We start from the raw sequence: 27,535 nt of genomic DNA, 5'->3' as shown, positions 1-27,535 counted from the left end.
ACTCCTATAATTGTACTTTCAACTCCGGAAGTTCTACCGGTGTGGTAAGGGGCCTTTGAAATTGGCGTGGCACCCGGTACGAGATCAACACCCAGTACTATGAATCCAGTACTTATTTTTAAAAATTCAACACTGATTTTGAAAAAAAAAATCTAATTTGAATAAAAAAATGTTTTCTAACTAAATACTAAATATTCAACGAAAATCTTATATTCTTGATCCAACAACACGAACATTGTCAGCAGTCTCAACCTCCAACTCCGATCCATCAAGCATCTGTAAAAATAGTTTAGAATATAGAATGAGCATAGATTTCATGCCAGTATTTTCACAGTTTAATATAAAAGCAAATAAAATACACACATAACATAACTTCCTAGTGAGATAAAAATCTAACCATCTCGTTCTCACTTAAGCCATACCCATTCTCAAACTCCACTTAAGGTATTTAGCCTTGTGACTGGTTTCTGTGTAGATCTACATAATAATACCCTATGGTATTTCCCCCAACATCTTCCTTTACTTTGAGTCACATAATAACATATAAAATACTTAACTTAAAACATTAAAAAGTGAAAACACAAAATCACTTAGCATTTAGAGAAATTTCTTGTGTACTTGAACTATTTAGGATTGAAAATTATTGTGAACAGATCTCGAACGCCCCGAAAAAGATTTTCTTTTCTTTCCTCTCTCTCTCTCTCTCTCTCTCTCTCTCTCTCTCTATCTTTTCTTTCTCTCCCTCATTCTCACATTTTCTGCCTCTTTCTTTTTTTCCTCTTAATTTGTGTAAATTAAAGTGCACAACTAAAGGGTATTTATAGGTGTGATAATGATAATGACCTACTTAGAATTTTAGTAGAACTTTTAATTAGAATTTAAATTGAACTCTTAATAAACAACATTATCAAATAAAATTCTAATTACATGAGGTTAAGATTCTAGTATAAATATATTAAAATCCTAAATTTATCTAAACACCTTTATATTAAATAATCCAATAATAATTCAATATATATATAAACATTAAATTCTAATTTCGTTAAAACTCTTGTTTTCAAGTTATATATGTTGTACAAATATGGGGTATTACAGATTGCACCACTTTGATACCAAGAAAATAGTACATCATTCCAAGATTGGTCATCTCAAATCCGTCATCATGAATTTTTTAAAATCTTTGAACATTACTTGATCATTTTTTTTTTGTGTAGATCAAATCATCTACATACAAAAAAACAATAAGAAATTTCTCTACAAATCCTATTTTAATAAAGGGAGTATACTCATATTGACATTTTTGGAACCCAGCCTTCATAAAATAAGTCTTTATATGGCTATACCAAGCTCTAGATGCTTGTTTTAGCCCGTATAAAGCTTTATTCAACATGTATATTTTATCTTCATTTCCATGTTTCACATAACTAGAGGGCTGAACAATATAAACATTCTCATCTAAATTGCCACGTAAAAAGGTTGATTTTACATTCAATTGAAAGATTGGCCAAGAATTTTGCGCTTCCAATGCCACCATCATTCGAATTGTTTCATGCCTTGCAACTGTAGCAAAAACCACATTGTAATCAATGCCAAATTCTTGCTTATATCTCTTCGCAACAAATCGTGCTTTATACTTGTCAACGATACCATCTTTGTTCAACTTAGTTTTGTACATCCATTTAACACCAATAGATTTTTGTCCTTTCGAAAGTTTTGATAGTTCCTGTGTGTTGTTTCTCTCTGTAGACCTGATCTCCTCATCCATAGCTTTTTTCCATTACAAATCTTTGATAGCTTCTTGGAATGTTATAGGATCACAATCATAAAATAAAGCATAATGAGCAAGAGTAACATCACATTGATCACTACTAACCTCAAAATCCATCATCCAAGCAAGCCTCTTTTTGATGAGTTAAGATCGAGAGATTTCACTTATTGTTTGAGCTTCGTTGACATCAATTGGCTACTATAGTTTGACGTTGCAAGTGATGAAGGAATATTGGGAAAAGTAGATTGCCCCGGTATTTTACCTCTTTCTTTTCAAAATTCACAGCTATTTGGTGTTGTCCTACATCTTCTCCAGTACGATTCCATGTATTTTCTTCATCAAACACAATATCCTGACTGATGACAATCTTTCTTGTGATTGGATTGTACAATTTGTAGGCTTCTGACTATTTACTGGTGCTAAGAAAGACATACATTTTGCCTTCATAAGCTGGCTTCTTCCTCTTTTCGTCCGAGACATGTGCATATCCAATAACCTGAAAAACCTTGAAGTGATCAACAGATGGTTTTTGCCCACTCCAAACTTCTTCTGGAGTCATATTTTTAATCGAATGAGTAGGACTCCGATTCAAAACATGTGCGCTCCAATTTACTGTTTCTGGCCATAAACTCTTCGAAATCCTGACGTTTGCACTCGCCTTCAAATTCCATGCTCGTCATAAAAATTTACAAATTCTTGTCACATATATTCTCCCCCATGATCAGGTTAGAGAGTTTTAATAGTTCTCTCAATTTATTCTCCACTTAGGCTTTCAAGTTTTTAAAAGCTGTAAAAGCTTCAGATTTGTCCTGCAAAAAATAGGTCCATATTTTTTGCATTAATCATCAATAAAGAAATAAAATATTTCTTTTTCCATTTGATATCAAGTTTATTAGACCACATAGATCATAATTGATTAGCTTCAATGGCCTTTGTGCTCTCCATGCCTTGCCTTATGGAAATTGCTCACGATGTTGCTCACCAACAACATATTCTTCACATATTTTGGAGGGAAGATTAATCTGAGGAATGGCCAATCACCATGTGCATCTGAGAAGATCTTCAAACCATTAAAAATTTAGATGGGCATATCACATATGCTAAAGCCATGTCGAGCCACTTACGTTAGCCTTCAAACTGGTTTGAATGCTCTCTACTTTCAAGGATAACAACCTGTTCAGCGTCATCTTAACACGAGTAATGAGCTCTCTTCTTGGATCTAGATTTCACATGCGTCCCCTTTGATTGCAGCCTCATAACCCTTCTCTTGCTACTGTCCTACACTTAACAAATTGCTTTTCAAGTTAGGAATATAAAATGCATTTGAAATAATCTCTATATTGTCATTTTTAATCATGATTTGAACATCACACTTTCCCGTAACATTTACTTTAAAATGATCACAAAAACTCATAGTAATACGAAAATCTTCATTTAAATGAGAAAATAATGATTTGTTACCGCACACATGATTATTGTATCACATATCCAAATACATATATCTAGTTCTAGCTCCTCTTTGATTTAAAATGCCATCAATAGTAGTGTTTTATGTTCCTTTTTCTACACGAAGTTTGAATGATCTCCTTTGCCAGAGTAAAAGTTTACAGTGCATTCAGACTTGTGATGACCAAACTTATGGCAATGGTATGTCACGGACCTAGTTTCGTTACCCTAACGTTCAATAATTCCCGTCCCTCACGAGAAAACGTTAAGTCAGTATTTCCACGATCACAAATAATTTAACCAATAAAGCTAAATTATAACAACTTTGAGTAGAGGATTTTGAAGAAAGAAAATATGAAAAATAAGTAAGGTTGGGGAACTTTCTTTGTAGATAAAGGAAAGGAAAACATTACAATCTCTCTCAAGTATAAAACTCACTTTACTCCATATAATTTACAAATGAGACTTCATCTCTATTTATATGCAAAACCTTGCAAGTTGCCTTGGAATCAATGGCTAAGATTAACTTTGATCCAAGGGTCCTCATTGGTGGCAAGTTGCAATAACATCCTTTGATCAAGTTGCATGGTCTTTATACTTCCAATTTAAGTTGCATATAACTTTCCAGCTCGTGCTAGTTGGCATCAAGTGAATAATCTTTACGATTTTCCTTAAAAGTGGATAAATCATTTTCATAGTGCCAACTTGAATTTTTTGGCATTATCTTGCAAGTGGCACAAGTTGTACAAGTTGGACAATTTGTCCACTTGAACCTCCAAAACATTTGATTGCAGGCCATTGTATTTCACTCCCACAATGGTTGGTTTAGACTCAGAAAAATCTCATTTTTGTGTTGGAAAGCTGTTTGTGTCCACCAGCTTATGATCTACCAAAACAAACTTCTTGCGTCCCCAGACTGAGTCTATTTGTGTCCACTGTTCAAATCTGCTTCGTCCCTTGCCGCAAGCTGCCTATGTCTCCTGCCACAAGCAATTCAGTCCTGCTGAATTGCACTACCCACGCTGTTTTGCGGCCGCTGTCAAGATGGATTGGCTATGACCTGGGGAACATAAGTGGTAGCACTCAATATTGGACTTATCAAACTTTGAATCATTGTTAAATGAATGCTGGTAGTGGTCATGTCCTCTGCCTCTGCCTCGCGAATCTGGTATGTAAGAACCTCTACCTTTTACTCTTCCTCATCCACACCCTTGATAATGGCCTCTATTTGATCCTTTACCTATAGAGGCTTTAACTTATGTTGAAGCCTTTAGAGGTTGCTCCTCGGTTAAATCTATTGCCATTCTCTACTCATGTGCTAATAATGAACTTTGCAATTCATCAATTGAAAGCTCATCGAGGCCTTTTAATTCATCAATATAACATACCACATAGGAGAATTTTGGAGCCATCGATGGAAAAATTTTCTCCACCACTGTTGTATCTACAATTGTTTCATCATGAATACACATCTTGTTTATTATTTCCAGGGTTCTCGAGAAACACTTATCTACAAACTCTGCTTGCTTTATATAGACAATCTCGAGTTCTTTGCGAAGGACTTGAAACTGCTGCCTTTTCACCCTTGTTGTGCCTTTTGTAGAATCATCTCCAAAATGGAATGACCAATAGCTTGAAACAAATAATTCTTTTCCTTGAGATCCTTCAACTTTTGCTCTTCAAGTTTCTTCTGTTGAGCTTCAGTCGACACCTCTCCAGGGGCTGGTTCAGTCAATCCTATTTCCACTATAGTCCAATATTCTTTAGATGGCAAAAATTCTCCATCAACATGCGCCAATGATCATAGTGACTATCAAAGTGAGGTATTGCTGGTTGTACATAATTATTGTCTGATGCATGCTGACTAGTGCAAAATAGAGGCTTTGATACCAGATGTTACACAAAAATAACAAATTTTGGTAGTAGTACATAAAAAGAAAAATGCAAGAACATTAGTGAAAGAACAAATGCAAGAACGAGGCTTTTGCTGAAGAAGATAAACTGCTAGGTTAATGATAATGAAATTGCCATTATATAGGCATTACAACCAACGAACTTAGCAGCAAAATAGCAAAAAAAAAATAAATCAGTAGCAACTAACCCATAACTAACAATTTGTAAGCTCATGGGTTCTTATTCTACTAATTACTAACAAAACGAACAGAACATTAACATCACTTGCTCTTCTTCAATCTTCACCGCTTATTAAAAATTATAGAATTGACAACAAATAAGACACTAAAAATCAAAACACCTTTATTAATAAAAAAAATCAGAGCTTCTATATTATAATTTTCTTGGAACATAACGAGTTAACTTCAGGGAAATTCATCAAAAAACAAAAAATTTAAATTTCATGCGTACATGTTTTTCTTCCATGTAATACAACTTGAAATTGAAAGCACCCTTTGGCTTCCTTATTGTCTCATTATAATGAGAATTTATTTTGGAGAAAGCACCCATTTGGCCCCATTATTCTCTCAATTATAAGGAGAATTTGATTTTGAAATAATAATTTTTGGGAGAATATGTGATTAAAAATGCAAAAAGTTTTAAATATACGAGCAATATTATTTTATTGAAAAATATGTGGTTGATAAGAACAAGATAAAAATAGATTGTAATTTAACCGGGGCCAAACAAATGCGAAGATTTATTCTTGAGAATGGAACTGCTGGGATAGCTGAGCGGTTTCACTTTCATAGTGTTTTTGAGAGGCTTGGAAATTTGCCTTATAGCTTGCTATTTAACTTTACATCTCAAAAATCAAGATTTAAGGTAATTCTTTCAAAAGTAAGTATCACACCAAATAAGCCTACCCGAGATCCATATATTACCCAACCCCTACACGTACTTGAACCCCAATAAACTAAGAGCTTGTTTGGTACAGCTATTAAGTCAATTAAAATCAATTTTTTGACCGTTATTTCACTATTCCAACCATCATTTTTGAATTATTCTCTCACAGGTACGACTCACTTTATTTCTAACGGTCAAAAAATCAATTATCAAAATCCCTACCAAACAAGCACCAGAACTTTCTTCACTGACCCTCTCAACAATACCCAAATCACTACAATGAGGCATCTAACTCTCAATATCGAGGAGACAAAATATCCAGTTCTTCGAGGTAGATTGTTGAGATGAACTTGTGGGACTTCAAGGTTTGCTAAAATAAATAGTGATATCTGATGGAGAAATGATTTTCATGTGGGTAGCTCTGCAGTGAATGAGGCGATGTAGGATGTAAATCAACATACCATTTGAGAAAGCTCGAAGATCAATTTAAGAAGTTCTTAGATGTGCCAAAAAAGCTCCACATCAACATACTATTCATCGATGCAATTAGACAGATTTGCAACTAAGTAAAATTCTTGAAAGACATGATATCAAAGAAAAGAAATATTCTAGAAATCGAAGTTGTGGCATTGGCAAAAAAGATCAGCCTTTTTGAGAGTAATACTTTAGCTCATTACCTGATGAGATAATCTAAGTCAAGTGTTTGGAGGTAATCAGAACCTACTGATGTTTAGACATGGTTCTATCGATACTTTAGCTGCAACTTCAGTGTTCTGGCCTGTTGGTTTATTATATCAAGTTTCTTTAACAAACTTCAACAGAGAAGATTTTTTTTTCCTTCCGTTTCCCTTCATAGTCTAAGCCTTTTTTGATATTCAAGGTTCTTCCATAGCTAAGGACTTTACTTAGGCAGGCAAATCCAATGGTCAATTGTTTAACTTTCTTCTTGGTGTGACTCAGTTCAAGAAAGACCTCCAAAACTTGATTATCTTTTTCATTTAGAGCTTTGGATAGCTACTGATGTTTAGACATGGTTCTATCAATACTTTAGCTGCAACTTCAGTGTTCTGGCCGGTTGGTTTATCATATCAAGTTTCTTTAACAAACTTCAATAGAGAAGATTATTTTTTCCTTTCGTTTCCCTTCATAGTCTAAGTCTTTTTTGATATTCTAGGTTCTTCCATAGCTAAGGACTTTACTTAGGTAGGCAAATCCAATGGTCAGTTGTTTAACTTTCTTCTTGGTGTGACTCAGTTCAAGAAAGACCTCCAAAACTTGATTATCTTTTTCATTTAGAGCTTTGGATAGAGTTAGTTTTCTAGTTGCAACCACAGTCCTTTCTTCCTCAATGAATTTCATCATTATAGGGAGTAACATTTTTCGCTTACTTTCCAAATTCCTTTCAAGATGGTGCATTTTGAACATAAAGTGACGTAGTCTGACTACTTCTGTAGTTAGTAAGTTTGTACTTTCAGGCAATAATGGAAACAAATCAGATTCAAATTGTAGATTGATTGTAAATGAGGTTATCAGGTTATTGTCAGTTTTGTCCTCCGCATCCTAATTTGATTCTCTATCCTCATCTTCACTCTAGGTGATTAGGTTTAGACGCAATTTGATTGGGTTGATTTCGACTCCAACTCGAAATCAAAATCGAATTAGTTGGTCGGATGAATTGTAACCTAAACTAATTCACTCGAACTCTTAAAATGTAGGTTCGGTTCAGTTTGGTTAGTCGATTTGAACTTTTAGCACAAATTGAATTTTAAAAAAAAATCCAAATTTTGGGCTCACTTAGATTACTAGAACAAAAATAACTAAATAATTTTATATTACAAAAATTATTGACTAACAAATAAAAGCATATTAATAGAGACAGATTAACAGAATACTTAGGAATTTTGTTGTTTTTTTATACAATATGTAGCTAGACTGCCAAGTAGAGAAAAAAATACTAAGTGTAATATAATGAGCTTGTGAAAGAACTTTTTCAGTGCTATTACTTAATGGCAATATCATAGATTGGAGAAAATCGAGATAAAATTATGAGATTAAGGCTTATCTTTTGATTTTTACCTCTATTAAAAAAACAAAAAAGGTAAACATGTAAGTGGGTTGAATCGATTCAGTTAACAAGCGGTTTGAGACTTCAAATCGTGAGTAAACTAATCCACCATAGTTTTGTTTAAAAAACCAAACCAAATCAAAACCAATTATACGTATCAAACCGACTCGAGCCTACTCGAACCAGTTTAGTTTGATTGGTTTGGTTGGTTTTTTTTCCCAGACAAGTGATATTCATTACTTTCTTAGATCAAGACTTCTTATGTGTGTACATTCAGCAGCCATATGTCCAAATCCTAATTCATGGCATTTAATAAGATTTTGAGTTTTCTCCATAGATAAAGTTAAATTTTGCCTTGAGTTGCTGAAGAATTTTTCTTCTTATGCGGTTGGGATTTTGAAATTCTTCATTTTTTATTGGTCCTTAGGAATTTCTTAAATTGTTTGGTAAGCATGGCCATATATGTTCATCACCCTCACTTTCTTCATCCTCTTCTTATTCTTCTTCTTCTTCAACATCTTTGACTTTAAAGATAACTCCAGATCTTTTTTCTTTCTTTCTCCTATAGAGATGCAACTAATAAGTCATTAAGGGGCCTACCAACTCTTTTACCTTATATAAGCTTTCAATATTTTACTCTCCTTGATGGCAATTACTTTGTAGTGAAATATATCAGGTACTAAACTAAGAATTATCTCCTTCATGGTAGTTACTCTTTCACTTTATGCTTTCAATATTTTTACCCTCCTAGATGGTAGTTATTTTAGCATAAAAGCCCTTGAATTGTTCATCATCTCTCATTATTAGTTGTTCAAATTCAAGGATGAGCATTTAAAGTTTAGGAGACTTCACAATGAAAGTTCCTTTAAGATCAAAATGGTTAAACTTGCAAAAGAGAAAATATCATTTAATGCTTTAGAATTCCAACTAACATAGCTAAAATCAAGAGTTCCCTACTCTATAGGCTTTTTTCCGTCCATCTATATCTCTTCATCATTTTTAGTCCCGAGGGTTTTTTTTATAAAAAGTTGAACCCCAACCTTGAGAGCCCCCACCGCCCCGCCCCTGGAGCATCGTGGGGGAGGTAAATCGAGGGATGAACTCCAGTAAGTCAGAGAACAAGAGCTTGCCCGTACACTGGTGCCCACAAAGAGTCCAATTTCATATCTCAAGATTCGAACCCTCACACTGCGGTTGCCAGCAAGGTTGAGACTACCTTACTCCTGCCCTTTGCACCACTGAGTTATGCCCCGGAAGGCAATGAAGGGTGTTTTATATCCATACATGATAGAATGTCAAGCTTTTTCATCTCATGATTGGACATAGACATGTATCATAATCTTGTAATATGAGTAGTTCATCCCATCTAAGATAAGATATCTAAATGGTGCTCCGTCTATTACTACATTTTTCGTGGATCACACTTAAAAGTGTGCCCACTTTGATATCAAGTGAAAATTTTAAAACCTAGCTAAAAAATGACTATCTAAAAAGTGGACAATAGGCAATTAAAATATCATATGATCAGTTTTGAAAAATTCTTGCTGCAATGTACAGATTAAATGTGTTCGAACGATTTTAATTACTTATTAAAATTAACTAAAAATTTGAAACTTGAACACTAGATGTAACGTGATAAACCCCAAAAGCAAACATTCATGACCTCATCTCACGGATCAAATAATTCACTAAATCAAATGAGCAAAAATACAGTATTGTCGATTTTGTAATTTTGCAAAATTTACAAATTAAATAATCTAAAAGAAATCTATAAATAACTCCATTGTGTCTTTTTCTTTCTACTTGTAAATGAAGTAAAATCAAATCTTTTGATCTTTACTTTAAAGCCACTTCTCTATTGTAGTCTACCTCAAACAGTACTTAAATTAAGAATCAACATTCTTAACATTAGTCAAGTAGCTTGATCTTATTAGCGCAGGCTATTTTTTGTTTTCTCAGATACATTGAAGAAGACTTTAAGTTTGGAAGTAATCAATGAAGCATGACTGCTGGAAGGTGACAGAATGTGTGGATGCTAAGTCATCGGACGTTAGACTTGATTTTCAAAAGAGGAAATTTCACAAAATGTCCATTTTTATCTAGTCATTTGTAAAAATGTCCACCATTGTAAAAATGTCTAATTTGGAAGAATTTAGACAAAATACCCTATTAACAATTCATAATTCCACACTAAAACAAAAAAAGGACTTTTTTACAATATTGTTATTGGTCAATAAAATTTTGATACATAACCAACCATATTTATGTCAAAAAGTATACGTGTCAAATAACAATAACTGTTATGTTTTTCATTGATTCAAAAATGTGGAGAATGACATTTTTAAATGTAGAGAAATGTCATATTCAAAATAAAATGTTATTCTAGAGAAATGAAATGGTGTTCAAATGTCGAGAATGATATATGAAATGTCGAGAAACATTATTTTAATATAGCTTCTCATGTAAGCCACTTCTCAAAATTCGTGACAAATTGATAAAAAAATCAAATGTCGAGAACGACATTTAAAATTTCGAGAATACCATTTCAAAATGTAACTTTTCATTAAAGACATAATAGATAAGTTGGCACTAAATTCAAATAAGTGGACACTTTTTAACTCATACCCTTAAAATTGGACATTCTTAAAAATGCCCATTTTCAAAACTATAATTCTAACTCCAATCTTGTTTTACGTATGGAAACCAATTTGCATGGATTGAGATTAATTCTTACCTAAACAATCAACATTAAACATGGTATGAATATTTTTGTATTAGTAAAGATATTCTTGATATATTAATATGCAGAATTATGGAAAGTCAATATACAAATCAATTTATCCTTAAATTTACCTAATTAACTTATTAGAGAATATCTAGGATGGAAAGTTGAAAGCCCAAAAATAGCTAATCAAGAGGGGGTTAAATTGGTTTTTAAATCTTTTTCAAAAATAATAATTCAAGCTAAAAATAATGTATTAGCAAATGTATCGATAAAATGATACACACAAATATGAAATGAAATAAAAAAAAATTAATGAGAACAATATAAAATGATAAATAAAAAGGATAGAGAATGCAAAATGGTTTGATTTTGAAGGTTCGATCTAACGCAATGATCTACGTCCCCCGTTACCAAACTCTCTGGCACAAGCAAGGCTTTTTCACTATATTTGATTAACTTATGGTGCAATCCATTCTTCTACAATGCTTTCAGTGACTTACAAAAAAGGAGCACCAATCTTTTTACAACCTTGAGCTTTATGGAAACTCAACACGACCCACAAGTTTATAAAATAAAGAGTTTACAAATTGAAATTTTCCCCATAAAATAATATATTCAAAGTTGAGTACAAGAAGCAAAGTAGACTAACACTTCAATGAATAAAGCTCAAGAACAATGTTTGAAAAACTTTGATAAATGAAATGATTTTCAAAAGTAAGGTCAATAAAAAGTTTTTCAAAAGTAAATGATTTGATAAAGATAAATAAAGAGTAGAGATCAAAAGTTAAAACTAAAAAATATCTCACTTTAATGCTCTTAGAAGTGTTAAAATGAATGCAAGAAGTGAGGGTATTTATAAAGTTTAAAACATCAAAAAATTTGTATTAGCGGATAACTCGTCCGGTCGACCACCTCTTGTCTAGATGACAAATATGGTCGTCCGAATGACAAATATGGTCGTTTGTACAGTAAAAATCAGATGTCAGAATGATCCAATTTTGGACCATTGGAGGGGCTGGTCGACCACCTCTTATAGTCGGTCAACCGTCTCTCTAGGCGGTCAACCGTTCTGACAGTGCGGTCTTTTTACGTTTTGGCTTTGTTTATTCCTATTTGAAAGTTTTGAAATGCATAGACTTTTGGAAAGTATTTTTAACTAACTTTTCAAAATAAAATTTTTTTAAAGTCCACATATCATTTTTAAAAGTCATTTTTATATTTGATCAAAATGTTGTATCCGAATGACTTTTAGTGCACAAAAATTATTTTTAATGTATAGAAAGATTTTGTGCTTAACTATTCATGCTCAAATATCAAAGTGTTATTACCTCTACATTTTGTTTAAGAAATCAAGTCTTTGATCTTTCTTCGAAGTTTGGCTCTGATAAGTGTATTTACACACTTATTTGGGATTCTAAATTAGCGATATTTGTTAGTTTTTTAGCAAATTATATTCTAAATTGTTATATTTTACATTTAATAGGTGAATTTCCATAAATGAAAAGGAAGTGAAAGAAAGAAGCAAAAGCGGGCGAAAATGACAAAATGTAAAGTGCGTGAATTAAATTGGCCTTTGGATGAAAATTGAGGACTTGGAAATAAATACCACCATAATGGACCTTAACTAGACTTTTATTTGGACTGGAAGTTACGTGCAATTAAAATATATATGAGACTTTGATAATACAAGTTGGTGGCCCAATTAGATTTTGTCCATATAATATTGGACACGGCAGTTTGGAAAATTAGGGGTGCAATTGGAATACTTTTGTTCATCAAATTACTCGGCTGATTGCACGTATATATATGCGCCTACGAGAGAAACAAGGGGGCAGCCATTATTATAATTTTCACACACATTGAAGGGCTGCCGGCTGAGGCTGAATTCTATTATTTATATTTACACATTGGTGCCGGCAGATTGGAGAAAACATGAGCAGAGAGGAGAGAATTGAGCTGCTGTTATAAGCTGTATATATATATATATATATATATATATTCATGCAAATTGGAGGCAGAACCTGGTGGAGGTTTAAAGACACATACATAAACACGCCGACGGCTGCCTAGGATTGGGAAGACAAATTTAAATAAGGCAATTTGGATTTGGTTGCTGAATTTCATTATACAAATTACAAGAGATCGGCATCTGTTGGGAGATAAACATTGTGGCTGCTGAATTGTATCATATATACATGAACAAAAAGCTGGTTGGGATTGGAGAAACGACTGAACAGAGTGGAAGGCGGCACGCACTATTGGAGTTATTCATCTTCTATCAATTTTTGATGATGTCGTTCCACTTCTATTTATTTAATTCCAACAGTATGCTAAGTTAATTCCTCCTTTGTATTGGATGAGACAAACCCTATTGTTTATTTATTTCTAATTCAAAACAAGTAATTTAGTTTAATTCGTGTGTTTCTTGATTAATTTTGCATTTCCATTGCATATTAAATTTTTTGGCCATCAATTGAATAGTTGCTTGTTGTAGTGTAGGAATACTCATAACGAAGTCTAGAACGTGGCAAAATTAACATGTATAGTTAGGATTAGGAATAATATCTATCATACATGCAATCATATTGACAACTTAAACTAAATGCATGATTTTCATATGAATTCGGACTAGGAATAAAATCGGGTCGTGTTAATCATAGATTGGTATATCTTGAAAAAGAACATTTAACAGATTAGTGTTATCGATTGTCAAGAACTCATGAATGAAATTAGATTACGAATCAAGAATTGAAATATAGAGCAATAAGCGGAGTCGAAATCCAATACAATCCTCCATAATTTGATAAAACCCCAATTTTTATTACTTTCTTAGATTAGTTTAGTTTAAATCAAATTAAAATATTTACTTTGTTTTCATAATTCGAATTTCATACGAAACTAGTAAATTTAAATTGAATTTATTCCCTGTGGGATGATAACTTTTAACTCACTTATTATTACTTGTCAACAATCCCGTACGCTTAAGGGTATCACACAAACAAGCTCTTAAATTCTTGAATGTGTGACTTCGATCTTGACCTCCTTCTTTGATGCCATCTCTCATGCTCTTGATCTTTCTTCATCTCGAGTTATTTGACTTTAGTGCTTGATTGATTTTAACATAGAACTATCACCACTCAAAATAAATTGTTAGAAATAATGATTAAAGCATTGAAGAAGTCAATCATAGGTCAACAAAAGTATCCAATTAAAAAGAGCTATAGTATATTAACAGAAAAAACCATTTCTATTTTAAGGCCCTGTTTGAACCTCATTATTTCCTCATTAAAATGAAAAATATGATCGTTATCTATCACATCAAGCCATCATATTTGACTTTTTATCTCTTGTGTGGAACCCGTAATAGATATATTTTTCATTATCATTTTTATAATAATGTGACTCAAATGGGGGCTAAATATGAAAATCGTAAAAACCATAGCCTTGCAGATCTGTTGAATATACTTAGCATCCAGTCATTTAGTACTGGTTACTTGTAGAACCCATGGTCTTTTTCACGTTTTTGCGACTTTCTCAAACATTTAAAAATCAATCCATATATTGAACAAGCCTATAAATAAATTTGTACAATTATGACAAATATTTTCCAACGGATAGCTTAATTAAAAGTTTTATATTTGTTTAGTCATAGAATTTACCTTGCAATTCCAATCTCCATATAATTGAGCTATTTCAATTAAAGTTATTATTAATCGAAATCTAATTGAATACACAATTGACGTGAAAACGATCGTTTTATTTACTTTTTGTTACTCGTCTATGATACGATATACTTGAGAAATTTTAGCAAACACTGACCTTGCACAAGTAACAGTAAATAGATGTCGAAGTATAAAAATTATATAATAAAGCCAAAAATAAATGGTTTCTCATTCAAATTATTATTTCAAAAATAGGAAAAGAGTAAGATAACTTCGCAAATATGTCCAAATAGATTTGGAATGGCACAATTGCTCCACTTTGAATGGAATAAAGATTCCTCGATAAGTTGAGAAATTTGGAGGAGAAAGGAATATAGTTTCCCTCCCAGTCTACTCCCTAATATTTTGAATAAAGCTACACTATACATCACGAAACCTAGCCAGTGCACCATATCCTTACTGTTCTTTACTTTCTTTAGCAATGGCTTATAATTAGAACTGTTTTTAAATTCGTTGGGACACCTTTATTCTTGTATTTATCCTTATTGTTTTTAAATTAATTAAGAAATCAGACTTCCAATTATTTGCAGTTTATGATACATTACAATTGATGAATACAAATAATATCGAGTGAGATCACCAAACTATATTATACATAAACTATTAAATCAGATTATTCTTTAAGGGTACCGCTATTTTCATCCACATTTTTTATATATACATCCACTTTTAAAAATAAATTTTTATTATATTTTAAATCCTATGTAAATTTACTTAAATAGACATAAACAAAATTAAATAAAAATACATAACTCTAAATTGATCCGCAAATTTGTTTATTTTTTTCGTTAAATTATCCTAAATCTTTTTTTATTCTTTTAGAATTTGTGTTTAACTATAATCTTAATAGATTAGGAAAAATTACATGAATATAATTATAGGTGATGGGTGGCCCCAAATTCACGTGCGTTAATGAAGATTAACTAAAAGGCAGTATTAATGTTTTAAGGTAAGATCTATTGAATTTCCATGGTGGCTAAAGTTTTGAAATATTTGTCAAAAGTTTTTAGATTAGAGGTCTTCAATATCTGCAGCATACAAATTTGGTGAAATTCGGCTTAATTGAACTTTATTCTTCTTCCTTTTTTTTTTGCCTTTGTTATTTGAAGTATTGTAATACTCAGAATTTCAATAGGTAAAGAATTTAGTGAACAATGGGAGAGACGCTGTTAAAAAAAATATATACAGACATAGCAATATATGAAGAGAAATTTGAAAAAGTAAGGATTACCTTTTTATCGTATTTTGTTGTTTGATTTTTTTCCCTAATGCATTAAGGCATTAATGAGTTTTAGATTTTATTTGTTTTTTCATCTTGGTTTTAAGAATGTTTTAAGAATGTGACTATTTGATGTAGGTTAGGACCATATTTGAAATTTGAAAGGCCTTTACTGATCAATTACGCTCTCAAAATGGATGTTTTGGTAAAATATTGGTAAATCTTGAATGATGGTCTTCTATTAATAGCAAAGATGCAGAGACTTGGATCGAGTTTTGAATAATTGTTGCAATGTTAGAATTTCATCATGTGGAATTGTGTGATGAAGTACAACCAAAACTGAAATAAAATGAAATGGGAAGATTTTCTTGATCATGACATGTTATGGATTTGCAAATTGTCTCTTATCTTCGTAGTTCTTCACAATTTTTTTTTAATTTTTTTTTTTTTTGGGCTCTCAATTGTAGTGGGTTTTTTTTCACAAGTATTTAGAAAAGTTCCAATTCGTCTTTTATTTTGCATACTTACCCGATGTTTTAATTTTTATCTTATTTTTGAAATAAAATGAAATGGGAAGATTTTCTTGATCATGACATGTTATGGATTTGCAAATTGTCTCTTATCTTCATAGTTCTTCACAATTTTTTTTTAATTTTTTTTTTTTTGGGCTCTCAATTGTAGTGGGTTTTTTTTCACAAGTATTTAGAAAAGTTCCAATTCGTCTTTTATTTTGCATACTTACCCGATGTTTTAATTTTTATCTTATTTATTGTTAAATTTATTTCAATGACATTATTTGAAACTATACTTTTAATGCAGGATATATCAACCCATAACTATGATGTCCAGAATTAGTTATTTGATGATTATACAGATATGTTTACGACAAACATGGTACGTAATGATTTTTTTTTTAATACAATCATATATTTAGATACGAATATTTGATGATAAATAGATGTATACAATTAAAGAGGTCTTGATTGATTGTGTTAAAACTACTAGTAAGAGACACAACATGATTGTGTTATGAAAAAGTCCGACTTCAGCCAAGTTGGGAGAAAACTTTTTCTATATGACTGTGTACACGTAAATTGGCATACTAGTGGACCAATGCCACCTATTACTTGTAATTGGTACAAGTACCAACATTCATGTGCAGAAGGCTGGGCTACACCTTATCATGCTAGAATGCAATTTTTTAGGTCCCTAGTAGAAGAATGTGTAGCTATATAAAAAATAATTGACTTGGATAAACTATAAGAACAATTAATGATGACACTACTACTACTATTATTATTTTTTTATATGATAACACTATTACTATTGTTTGAACAATTACTTGATTGTTCGTTACTATTTAATTACCTAATCATATTATGTTTATCCGCAAAGATTTGGGCCTAATTTTGATTCACATTGATATATTCTTACAAATTATGTCTAGTATGTGATGCTTTCCACTTGCTATTGATGTGAAGCATTTTTTGTGAAATCCAGGCATGTTATACATTTTTAGCTAGACATATATGTGTTTTTTTCTACTTCCAATTTTGGATTTAAGCATACCACGAAGAGATAATTGAAGCAAACCAATAATAGTCCAAACACGATGAGTTCCAACTGTTACTCATTATACTTTTTCTAGAGACAAACATCCTCCTAATTTGGATGCTGATTTATGATGTTTTGCCTTTGATGAATTGAGTTTTATGAATAAGAATGATAAAATTTCTAATAAATATTGTTAACGTGATTAGCTGTTCATTTAATATTCAATAAATTCAACTTTGTTATTATGTCATTCATTTGGTTTAAAAGAGTTTATGGTTTTAGGGATTGTGTGAATCTATAGTGCTAGGGATGTATTTAAAATGGGATGAATATATAAAATTCATGTGAATATATAGTATTTAAATAAATGAATTTAATAAGAACAAGATTGGAATATAACATTGATGCAAATAATTTTTTTTTCAATTTTAAAATTTTATTAAGGATGAACTTATAGTGGGATGTACATATAAAAAATGTGGATGGAAATATCGGTACCCTTCTTTAATTGCAGGCTTTAACTAAACTATAGAATTATATTTTAAAAAACTTATTGATATATAGTTCAAAAATTATGCTGTAAAAGCTTCTTCTTTTTTTCTTATTTATTTATTCATCAAAATCAATTGAATAAACTTTCTCACATTTGAATTCCTTATTGAGCATTTATATATATTCATATATAATGATAATGATGTGTGTCAGTGTTGAATTAATTCTTCAAAAAAAAAATTTAAATAAAAACACCAATAAATATCTAAATTAGTAGTGTCTAGAAGTATACTCCGTATTCAAAATTACCGTACTTGCCTAATTATTCAACATAAAGTTTTCCTTGATTGATTGCTAAGCCAGCCGCCACAGCTCAACCATACAATATTTTCAATACACAACCAATTAATATATAACCACATATCTTCCAGAAGTTTTTCATGCCCAAGTCATCAATGACTGCGCACGTGTGAATAATCCAAATTCTCATTGACCGATCCTATCGAAGTCAATATTAAAAATTCAAAATCTAGGAAAAAATAGCATGGACGTCCCTCGAAGTTTCGTGTGTGTCGCACCTCAGTCTCCGTTCAACAAAACGGAGCATTGACATATTTGGACTATTATAATTTTATTTAATAAACACTTTTCAAAGAAAAGGCAACAATGGAAATGGAAAGAAATGAAAACTGGGAATCGGATTCCTCCTTAAGCCCAAAGATTTCAGTTTTCTTATTCTTGCTTTTATTCAAATTCTGGTTTATTGAAACATCGAGAAGGGTAATAATTTGTATTTTTAATAAAAATTAAGATTATTATTCGAAGATGAGTTAAAATTGTGCACTTTGGATCAAAATAGGAGTGATCACATCTAGTTCGAGTGATACTGAAGGAAATCAAATCGAATCGAATATTAATGAAAATCTTAAAAGTAAAATCATTTGGTTTATAGAACCGAAAAGGAACCAAACCAACCGATTCCGATTCGTTTATTTATATTGAAAAAAAATTATAAAAATAAAGTATGAAATTACTTTTCAAATTGAAAAAAGAGGCAAAAATAAAGCATGAAATCACTGTTATTCTTGTAATCTAAAATGTCAAAAATCAATTAAATAAGGCAACAAACAAAAATCCACTCCAATGCTCAAGATGAACTCATAAAGGCGAAAAAATGATAAACTATTAAACACGGCATAAACGATAAAATTTGGATCGAAAACTAATTATTAAGAAAATTCATATAACAATAACCTGATTGTCTATAATAATTCTCAATGATCTTTATTCTTGATGGTCGGCTACTTTGAAAGTAACTAGAAATTTGAATTTTTATGAAATATTGAACAAAAATATTTTTTTTATTAGATTGCATTAAAACTATGAATTTGTAAAGTATTTATAAAATTGTTTAGATTTAAATATTGATTATCATTAAAGGAAAGAACAAGAAGCGTATGAAAAATAAAATTTTAGCGTGAAATAATTTTGAGATCTGATGTTCAAATATCTTAGTGCAAGCAAAAAAAGAAATTCAGAATAATCGAATTCATTGATGGTTCTCAAGGCAATACCAAAAGTCGGACAGAAAACTGATCGTTTCTTGATTCATGATCCAAAAATCAACCCATTTAGTAGAGAAATCAGAGCCAAACCAACTGATTCTATCTAGTTCCAATCTGGTTCGACAAGGAAAAAAAATATGTGCCACTCATAGATCAAAAAGTTATTAAACAGATGTAAATGCAAAGTTTTGAAGATTGGGACCAAGGTGCAGCACGTGTCAAAGCTTGGGAACCTCTAATGCTATTTCCCGTATGTACCAACTACAATCTTTTGTTGCGGGTCATCCACGTAATACCTTTCTGATGGAAACTTCTTGTATCTTTTCATTTCCTTTAACATTCCTATTTCCCATCAAATCTTACATTTTTTCTCCATTTTATATTCAATCTTATCTCCTTCCGAGAAACCCGTGTACCCTAAGAAATCCTACTTCAATACCTATATAAATCTGTTAACTTTAAGAGAACCCTAAAACTTCAACTAGCTAAGGATTTCTTGCTCCTGATTGCCCTTAAGAAATGGATGCAATGCAAAGCGGCCAAAAGAAGACGACTAAAAGCAAGAGGAATATCAAAAATTCACTCAAAGTTGTGTATATTTCCAGCCCAATGAAGGTGAAGACTAGCGCGAGGAGATTCCGGTCCCTTGTTCAAGAACTCACAGGAAGACACTCTGATGTGTCCCGGATTATGGAGTCAAATGGATGTGATGATTTTCAAGAGTTCGATGATCATTCTAATGGAAGTTTACTGCCGAAAACTGTGATTGATGATTCGAACCGACGCGAATCACCAACGAGTTCAGATTCGACCCTTTTGGAGTCTGCGGACAACGACAATGTATTCAGGTCTCAAATGGAACAACAATTTGCGGAGATTTTTTCTTCCGATTTGTTTTTTGATTCTTCTCAGTTGAATGTTTTAGGAAGTTATGAAGATTTGTGAATTTTGTAGACTGCATATTTATATGTATGTATATATTACAAATTCATTTGTTTGGATTTCAAGATATGCCTAGTTTACATATATCATAATTAATTTACGGAGTGAATGATGAAGACATTTTACTAATGTTTTCATTTCCTGTGTTTATTTTTGGTGATGAAGACAGGATAATATGACCGTGTGTAGCTTATAAAATGTTACTTATTTTCATGTCAAAATAAAGTAAGTTATATCTATAATTTAAATATCACATCAAGTGAATTATTTTTTGGAGGATTTTAACCTTTCTATAATTTAATTATTTCAATAATATCTTATTCTTCATTTTTCGATATATAATAAATACTACATAATTATTGTCATTTATGAAATTTGTGTTATTAATTCTTAATTAATTAACATTTACGTTAACTTAGATTTAATGAATTTTCACTTGCTGAATCTTGAATTACATGGATTTAGAGTTATTATAAATGAATTCATTTATATTCATCTATCTAGAAATTTTAATGAGTGTTTAAATTTATGTATTAACAATTAATTTTTATGGATCAAATGTAATATAAAAAGATTGTTTATTTATGGTATTTCATTATAACAAAAATTTTGAATCATAGAAATTGAATTTTGAAGGTACAATTTTCTTCTCTTAAATTTCTATGTTAAATTTTATTTTCTTTAATTTGTCCGAAACTCGTTAAATCCTTCAACAAATTGGTACTAAATATTACTTTTACATCACTTATAAAATATTTTAAAATAACGTGCAAATGCACGTTCAATTTTGACTAGTTGACTTAAAAGTAGTTATAATAAGTAAAGCTTGGCCTACCATTTAAATCGGGACTAGATATGAATAAATAATACTCGTGTCAATTACATAATGAAGAAAAAAATAAAATAAATAAAAAATAAAAAAACCTAAGTAAGATACTTTCGGTGACTGTTAAATTTTTCCTCCCTATTAGGACAAGAAAACGCAATGCTTACGATATTATATGCAAGTTTGACAAGTGGTAATGGGCCATATCACTGGCCTGATTCTGGTTTGTAAAAGCTGCTCGGTCTTGACCCAATATTAAAGGGTGCAGTACTGAACCGGGCCGATCATGCGACTTTAGGGAGCTGAACCAAGCTCAAGGTTTAGAGCCGAAAAAAATTTAATAGGTCTTTGAACCGTCCTAGTGTAATCCATTGGCACCCCTAGAAAAACTTTGAAGAAGAAAATTTTGAATTAGTTGGAAATATATTATAGCGATCAAAAATTAGTTGTTAGTCCTATATTTTTTATGACGAAATTGAATTGGCTGTTGTGAGTGGGTACCATATTAAAAAAAATTGTCAAAATATTTGTTGATATTTAATGACAATGTAATCAGTTATTAGAAAACAAATAATATAATAAATATTCAACGACCATAGATTCTGATCGTTAATATAGTAAAACAACAACTAATTGTATCTCTTTGTTGGAAGTAGACAATTTTGACATTCAACTACTAGTACTATTGAATCATTAACGGTGGCATCCAACGACTAGATATTTTTAGTTGGTGAAAGTTGACAACAACCTAGTTACCAACTCTAATTTGACGCCAAATAGCTTTTGACATTTAATGACTATACTATTGATCGTTGAGAAAGATTATGCAGCAAAAAAAATGTTTTTAAGTGTTCAAAATTTAGAATTAAGGTGATTATCTATTAGCGTAAAATTCAGTCAAAAGTCCTATTAAAAAAAATTCAAATCGGCTATGTCTTATGTAACAATTTTTTGTTAAAAATATTATTTGAAAAAAAATGTTAACATCTTCCTAATGTCATTGATTATTTTACCATGAGCATGTTGATAATACCTTATATATCATTACGAAGGGAAAAAAAAAAAAAAAAAAACCCTCAGCTGCCCCCAACGATGCAAAAATTCCTTATCTCGCTAGCTTGGTGGGACGGGACGGGACAAAACAGACCTACTTGGGACGGAGCTGGACGAGTTTTGAGTGTTTCATACGAGGCAAGTGCCCCGAAGTCACCCTACTTCGAAATTAATTGGGACACGAGAGAAATGCGGAAGAAAATCCTTGGCAAGACAGCACACAGTATGGTTGACCTGCACCTAATCTATCCCATTGCCAATAAGAGTAAGAGCCTGTTTGGGAGTGATTTTGAGAATTGATTTTTTGATTGTTAGGAGAAAAGTGGGGTTCACTCGTGAGAGAAGAAGTTAAATATGATGGTTGGAATAGTGAAATAACGGTCAAAAAATCAATTTTTTAAAGCAAAAAATCGCTCCCAAACAAGCCCTAAATGTACCCATTTTGATAGAGCTTGGCTTCATCAAGCACTAAGGTAGTGTTTGATTGGGTCATTTTTCAAGGAAAATGGAATAAGTTTTCCATCTTTTACTGAATTAATGGTGTTTGATACCATTTATTTTTCATGGAATTGATTTTCTTGCTTTTGTTGCCACATAGATATTTTCCATTTAATTGAGGAAAATGAATTCTCACCAATATATGGTGAGAATTCATTTTCCTGGTTACTTTAGCAATTTTTATTATTATTATTATTTTTTTATTAACAATGGAAACAAATTCTAAAAATTATTGTAAAAAAAAATTCCCTTTAATTGACAATTTTTATGTAAAACAAAGTCAAACGAATAACAAAAGATAGATGATTTTCTTGAATTTTTTATATTTTATGTTTCATTTTTTATTTTTTTTTACAATGGAAACAAATTCTATCATCAATATCAGTATATTTTATACTTTTAATTGACAATTTTCATGTAAAACAAAATCAAACGAACACCAAAAAATATTTTTACTTTAACATTTTCCATGTGGAAAATTATACCAATCAAATACAATAAATTGACAATTCCTAGGAAAACAATTTCTAAGTAATTCAACTCCCTGAAATTCATTTTCTTTCTATCCAAATTTTATCTTCGTAATCAAACAGACCCTAAGTGTACAGGTCATTAATGCACTAATATTATATGTTGCAATACAAGGATATATTTCAATACTTACTTAGAATGCGAATAGAAAAAGTATTTATAGAAAAATATGCATCACATATCATTATTGAGGTATGTAAATATTCTCTATATTCCTCTAATACATAGGACAGACAACGATAGGTACGTAAATATTCTCGAAGTCCAACTCATGCGTACTAATAGGTAGGTATGAACACGTTACAAGGTAAGCACGAGGCAAGATGGGATGAGATAAGGAATTAAAATACCATCCCCATCAAGGTAGGGAAGGGGATTAAAAATTCCTCATTTATCGTCCCGTTTGATTATTTATTATTTTTGAAGTTCTATTATTTATTTTGTCAAATACAATTTACACGAAAAAAATAAATAGATTCAGGCGGTGATCCCTCATCCCATCTAACAAAAAGAATGGTAATCCCTTGTCTTATTCGGGGCGGGACAATTCTGGTTGGGTCAAGAATGGGTTTTTCTTAATCCCTACTAAATTAAATAAAGAGTTGATACCAGTGTTATTAAACTCGAATAGGATCGGCCAGTTTGGCCAGAAAACGAGTGAATCGAACAATAATTGTTAAATCGAACTATGGTCCGAGCCAGGTGCCTCATTCTTGTTACTGTTCCTGCATGCCTTTGAAAGCACATCTGAACCTCCGTTTATTTAAGGGATACTTAAACAAATACACTTACTTTTGGGGTCATTTGAAAAATCATGACAATCTTAGGTTAAAAGGCAAATAGTTGATATTGAATGTATTTTTTTAAGCTTTTGCCTAAACAAACAGAAACAAAAATATTTCTCTTCCAACTTGAGAAATCAAGAAAAATCAAAGGAAAAAAGAGTAAATCTTGTTAAGAAAAATGTAGGGAAATCTGAATACTTAATGAACTCCAAGGCACAAAAAAACGTAATCTTTTAAGAGATATTTCTCCCCTATCCACTAAAGTCACAATTGGGATATGATAGAAAATTTCTCTCAGGATACAATGGAGACGTTTGATTCAAATTGTGACTATTTGATCAAACCAAGAAGACACTCGAAAATAACTGATTGATGCCAAGAGAAAGAAAGAAGAATAAATTTTTTTAATGTGTTTTGCAAACGAGAATTCGCCCAAAATTTATAGAAATTGAGGCAACCGTTTGAATAGGTCGATCCCTGTTGCGCAGCGGCAAACACTAGTCGGAGTGACAAATCATTCGCAAAACAAAAATAAATACATGCAAAATAATGAAAAATATCTAACAAATCTTGCACAAACAATATCAACGGCAGCTTCAACTACCTTTTCTTCAAAGTTTTCTTCCTCAAATCTGCAAATAAACAACCAAAATTTACAAATATTTATGTTTTGGATTTTTTTGTTTCAATTAGTTTCCAAATCTACCATTTTAAGATTATTTAATGCTCTCTTTCTGTAGATTGTAATAGCAGCAGTCATTATAAGCAATTTCGAGCCAAATAAACTTCACTTTGAAAATCCTAATCATCTTAGTGCATCGTTCTTGTCACTTTTGTGTCAATTTCATGATTAGATTTAGTTTTGATGGTTTTGATACTATGAGTAAAAAATAGTTGAAAATAACATTGTTGATCTTGAGAGGAAATGAATTATGTAAGGACCCAAATTTGTTGTAGAAATGAATATGAATCGCCACCAAAAATTTATTTCCAAGAAACCGTAACAAAAAGTATTTCCATGCCTTGCTTACAGTTAATTGATTCAAATATTTGTTCCTGTAATTCAAATGAGTGGCCAAGGGATGATTTTAACAATTGTCAGCCACCATCCATTTTTCTTGAATTCAAGGCAGAAATGTAAACTTTTTATTGACACCGAATATTATAAATCCCAAAGTTCAACATAAATATTTGAAGAAATGAAAATACTAATTAATTTACTAGAAAGTGGACAATTACATTTTAACGAACATATCCGAGAATTTAAATTAAACATAAAATCTATTGCAGTCAATTTTAAAAAGAAATAAATTACGTGCTAAATTTTAGATTTTCGTGCTGCAATCCGAGGCACAACACCACCATTGAACTGCTGAGTTCCAACATGATCGGTACTAACTTATGACGTAGTCGAAAAAGGGTGGGTATGGAGAATACTCAATAGGATACTAATATTAGTACAATCCCGAATTACAATTATCATTTATATATCAAAATAAATCGTACTGTCATATCATATTTTTAGAATCGATGAAATCGTACCATATCATTTGTACTAAATGATCATATATATCAAAATGGTATCTTATCATTCGCATAATATTTATCAATACTAAATAACAAAAAATAATCAGAATAAAATCACTTGCACCTCGTTATCCTATTTTATAATTTTCAAATGCATTTCAACCAAAACAATAATGATGTGATAATATATCTACTATAAATGCTTCTGGACATTTTTTTTTTCTTGTTTTGATGCACTCAAAATATGAAAAGAAATGGGTAATAAATATAAGAGAAGACAAGTTGTGGAAAGTTAAAATGAAATAAATGGTGAAGTAATGGGAGAGAAATAAGGAGTTTGAATCTCTCTAATTAGTTGGGTAAGTAGGAAAAAGAAATGGCATGTGGGTTTGTGAGGTAGTTAGATTCATGAGTAGAAGAGAGAGAAATCGAAAGTGAGAAACGTGTAAGTCGTATATAACAAAATTTATACTTATTATTATGCATGTATCTATCTCTATATACATACAAAATTCCTATCTTACATTATATAATTATATATAGAAGTCAACAATTAAACATATGAAAATAAATCACATTTCAAGTAAACTTCGACTAATAAAATAATTTTGGTCAACTAGACATGTTGCTCTTTTATGAAATAAAAATAATTGGGGTCTCTCCACTTGAGAAAATTTTTTTCCTCAAAAATTACCTTAGTTATTGAAGCATTCTGGATACTTGGCCTTGAACCCCTCTTCTCTTTCCCAAGTTAACTTCTCGACTCCATGGTTTCGCCACTAAACTTTAGCTAAGAGAACTTCTCTATTCCTTAGCTTGTGAACATTTCTATCAAAAATCGTCATCCGAGCTTCATCGTATGACAAGTCATTTTGTACCTCCGATGTCTGATAACTCACCACATGGTTGGGGTTGTGAATATGTTTTTTGAGAATGAAAACATGGAACACATTATGAATTGCTGCCAGTTCAGGTGGTAAGGTAAGTCAGTAAGCCACAACTCCAATCCTTTCAAGGAATTCGAAAGGTCTAATGAACCGTGGTCTCAGCTTTCCTTTCTTACCCAATTTCAATACACCCTTCATTGATGCTACTTTCAAGAAAATTTTATCATCTACTTGAAATTTGAAATTTTTTTTCCTGCCATCGGCATAACTTTTCTATTGCTTTGTGCTATCTTTATTCTGACTCTAATTTTTTCAATCGTCTCAATTGTTTGCTCAATAATTTTAGAACCCAAAATTCTCCTCTCTCTAACTTCATTTCAATGGATAAATGATCTGCACTTTCTATCATCGAGAGCTTCATATGGGTCTACGCCTAAAGTGGCATAAAAACTATTGTTATAAATAAACTCAACTGAAGGTAAATATGTCTTCCAACTACTACCCAGATCCAAAGTACATGCCTTTAACATATTTTCAAGAGTTTGAATGGTTCTTTCTGATTATCCATTCTTCTATAGATGATAAGTAGTACTAAACTCCACTTTCGTCCCCATGGCTTCCTGCAAGCTTCTCCAAAATTTTGATGTGAATCTTGAATCTCTGTCGAAAATAATGGCAAATGAAACTCCATGCAATTTGACTATCTCTCTGATATATAACCACGAGAGTTATTCCATATTGAAATTTATTTTGGTTGGTAGGAAATGAACTATCTCTGTTAAATGATCAACCACCATCCAAATAGCATTGTGACCACTTGCTGATTGCGGGAAAACCTGCCACAAAGTCTATCGCCATATGCTCCCATTTCGTTGCTAGAATGTCTAACTGTTTCAAGAGTCTTGATAGCTTTTAATGTTCTGCTTTAACTTGTTAACGAATTCTAAATTTCTCCACAAAAGATCTATTACTTTCTTCATATTTCTCCATCAGAATGTACCTCAAAGATCTCGGTACATTTTTATTGTAAAGTCTCAAAAATTTTCACATACTAGAATTAATTATTTTATATACCATAGTTTAGATTTGAAAAGTTGGGGGTACTAATATATATATATATATATATATATA

General features: G+C 31.4%; 1 protein-coding gene across 1 annotated transcript; it reads left to right on the top strand.

The window, feature by feature from the left end:
* Positions 1 to 19,874: 19,874 nt before the first annotated feature.
* LOC111366818 (sigma factor binding protein 1, chloroplastic-like) lies at positions 19,875 to 20,300 on the top strand. Its single transcript, XM_022987514.1, has one exon. The coding sequence runs from the start codon at positions 19,875 to 19,877 to the stop codon at positions 20,298 to 20,300; it is 426 nt and encodes a 141-aa protein (XP_022843282.1).
* The last annotated feature ends 7,235 nt before the right edge of the window (positions 20,301 to 27,535 follow it).

Source organism: Olea europaea, chromosome 18 (genome assembly GCF_002742605.1).
Source record: "Olea europaea var. sylvestris chromosome 18, O_europaea_v1, whole genome shotgun sequence".
Lineage (NCBI taxonomy): Eukaryota > Viridiplantae > Streptophyta > Magnoliopsida > Lamiales > Oleaceae > Olea > Olea europaea.
The sequence above is the reverse complement of the archived record's forward strand: the minus strand, read 5'-3'. Positions and strand labels throughout refer to the sequence as shown.

What these genes read in the sequence shown, in the direction of transcription:
- LOC111366818 (XM_022987514.1), top strand. Translation starts at nt 19,875, where the DNA reads ATGGATGCAATGCAAAGCGGCCAAAAGAAGACGACTAAAAGCAAGAGG.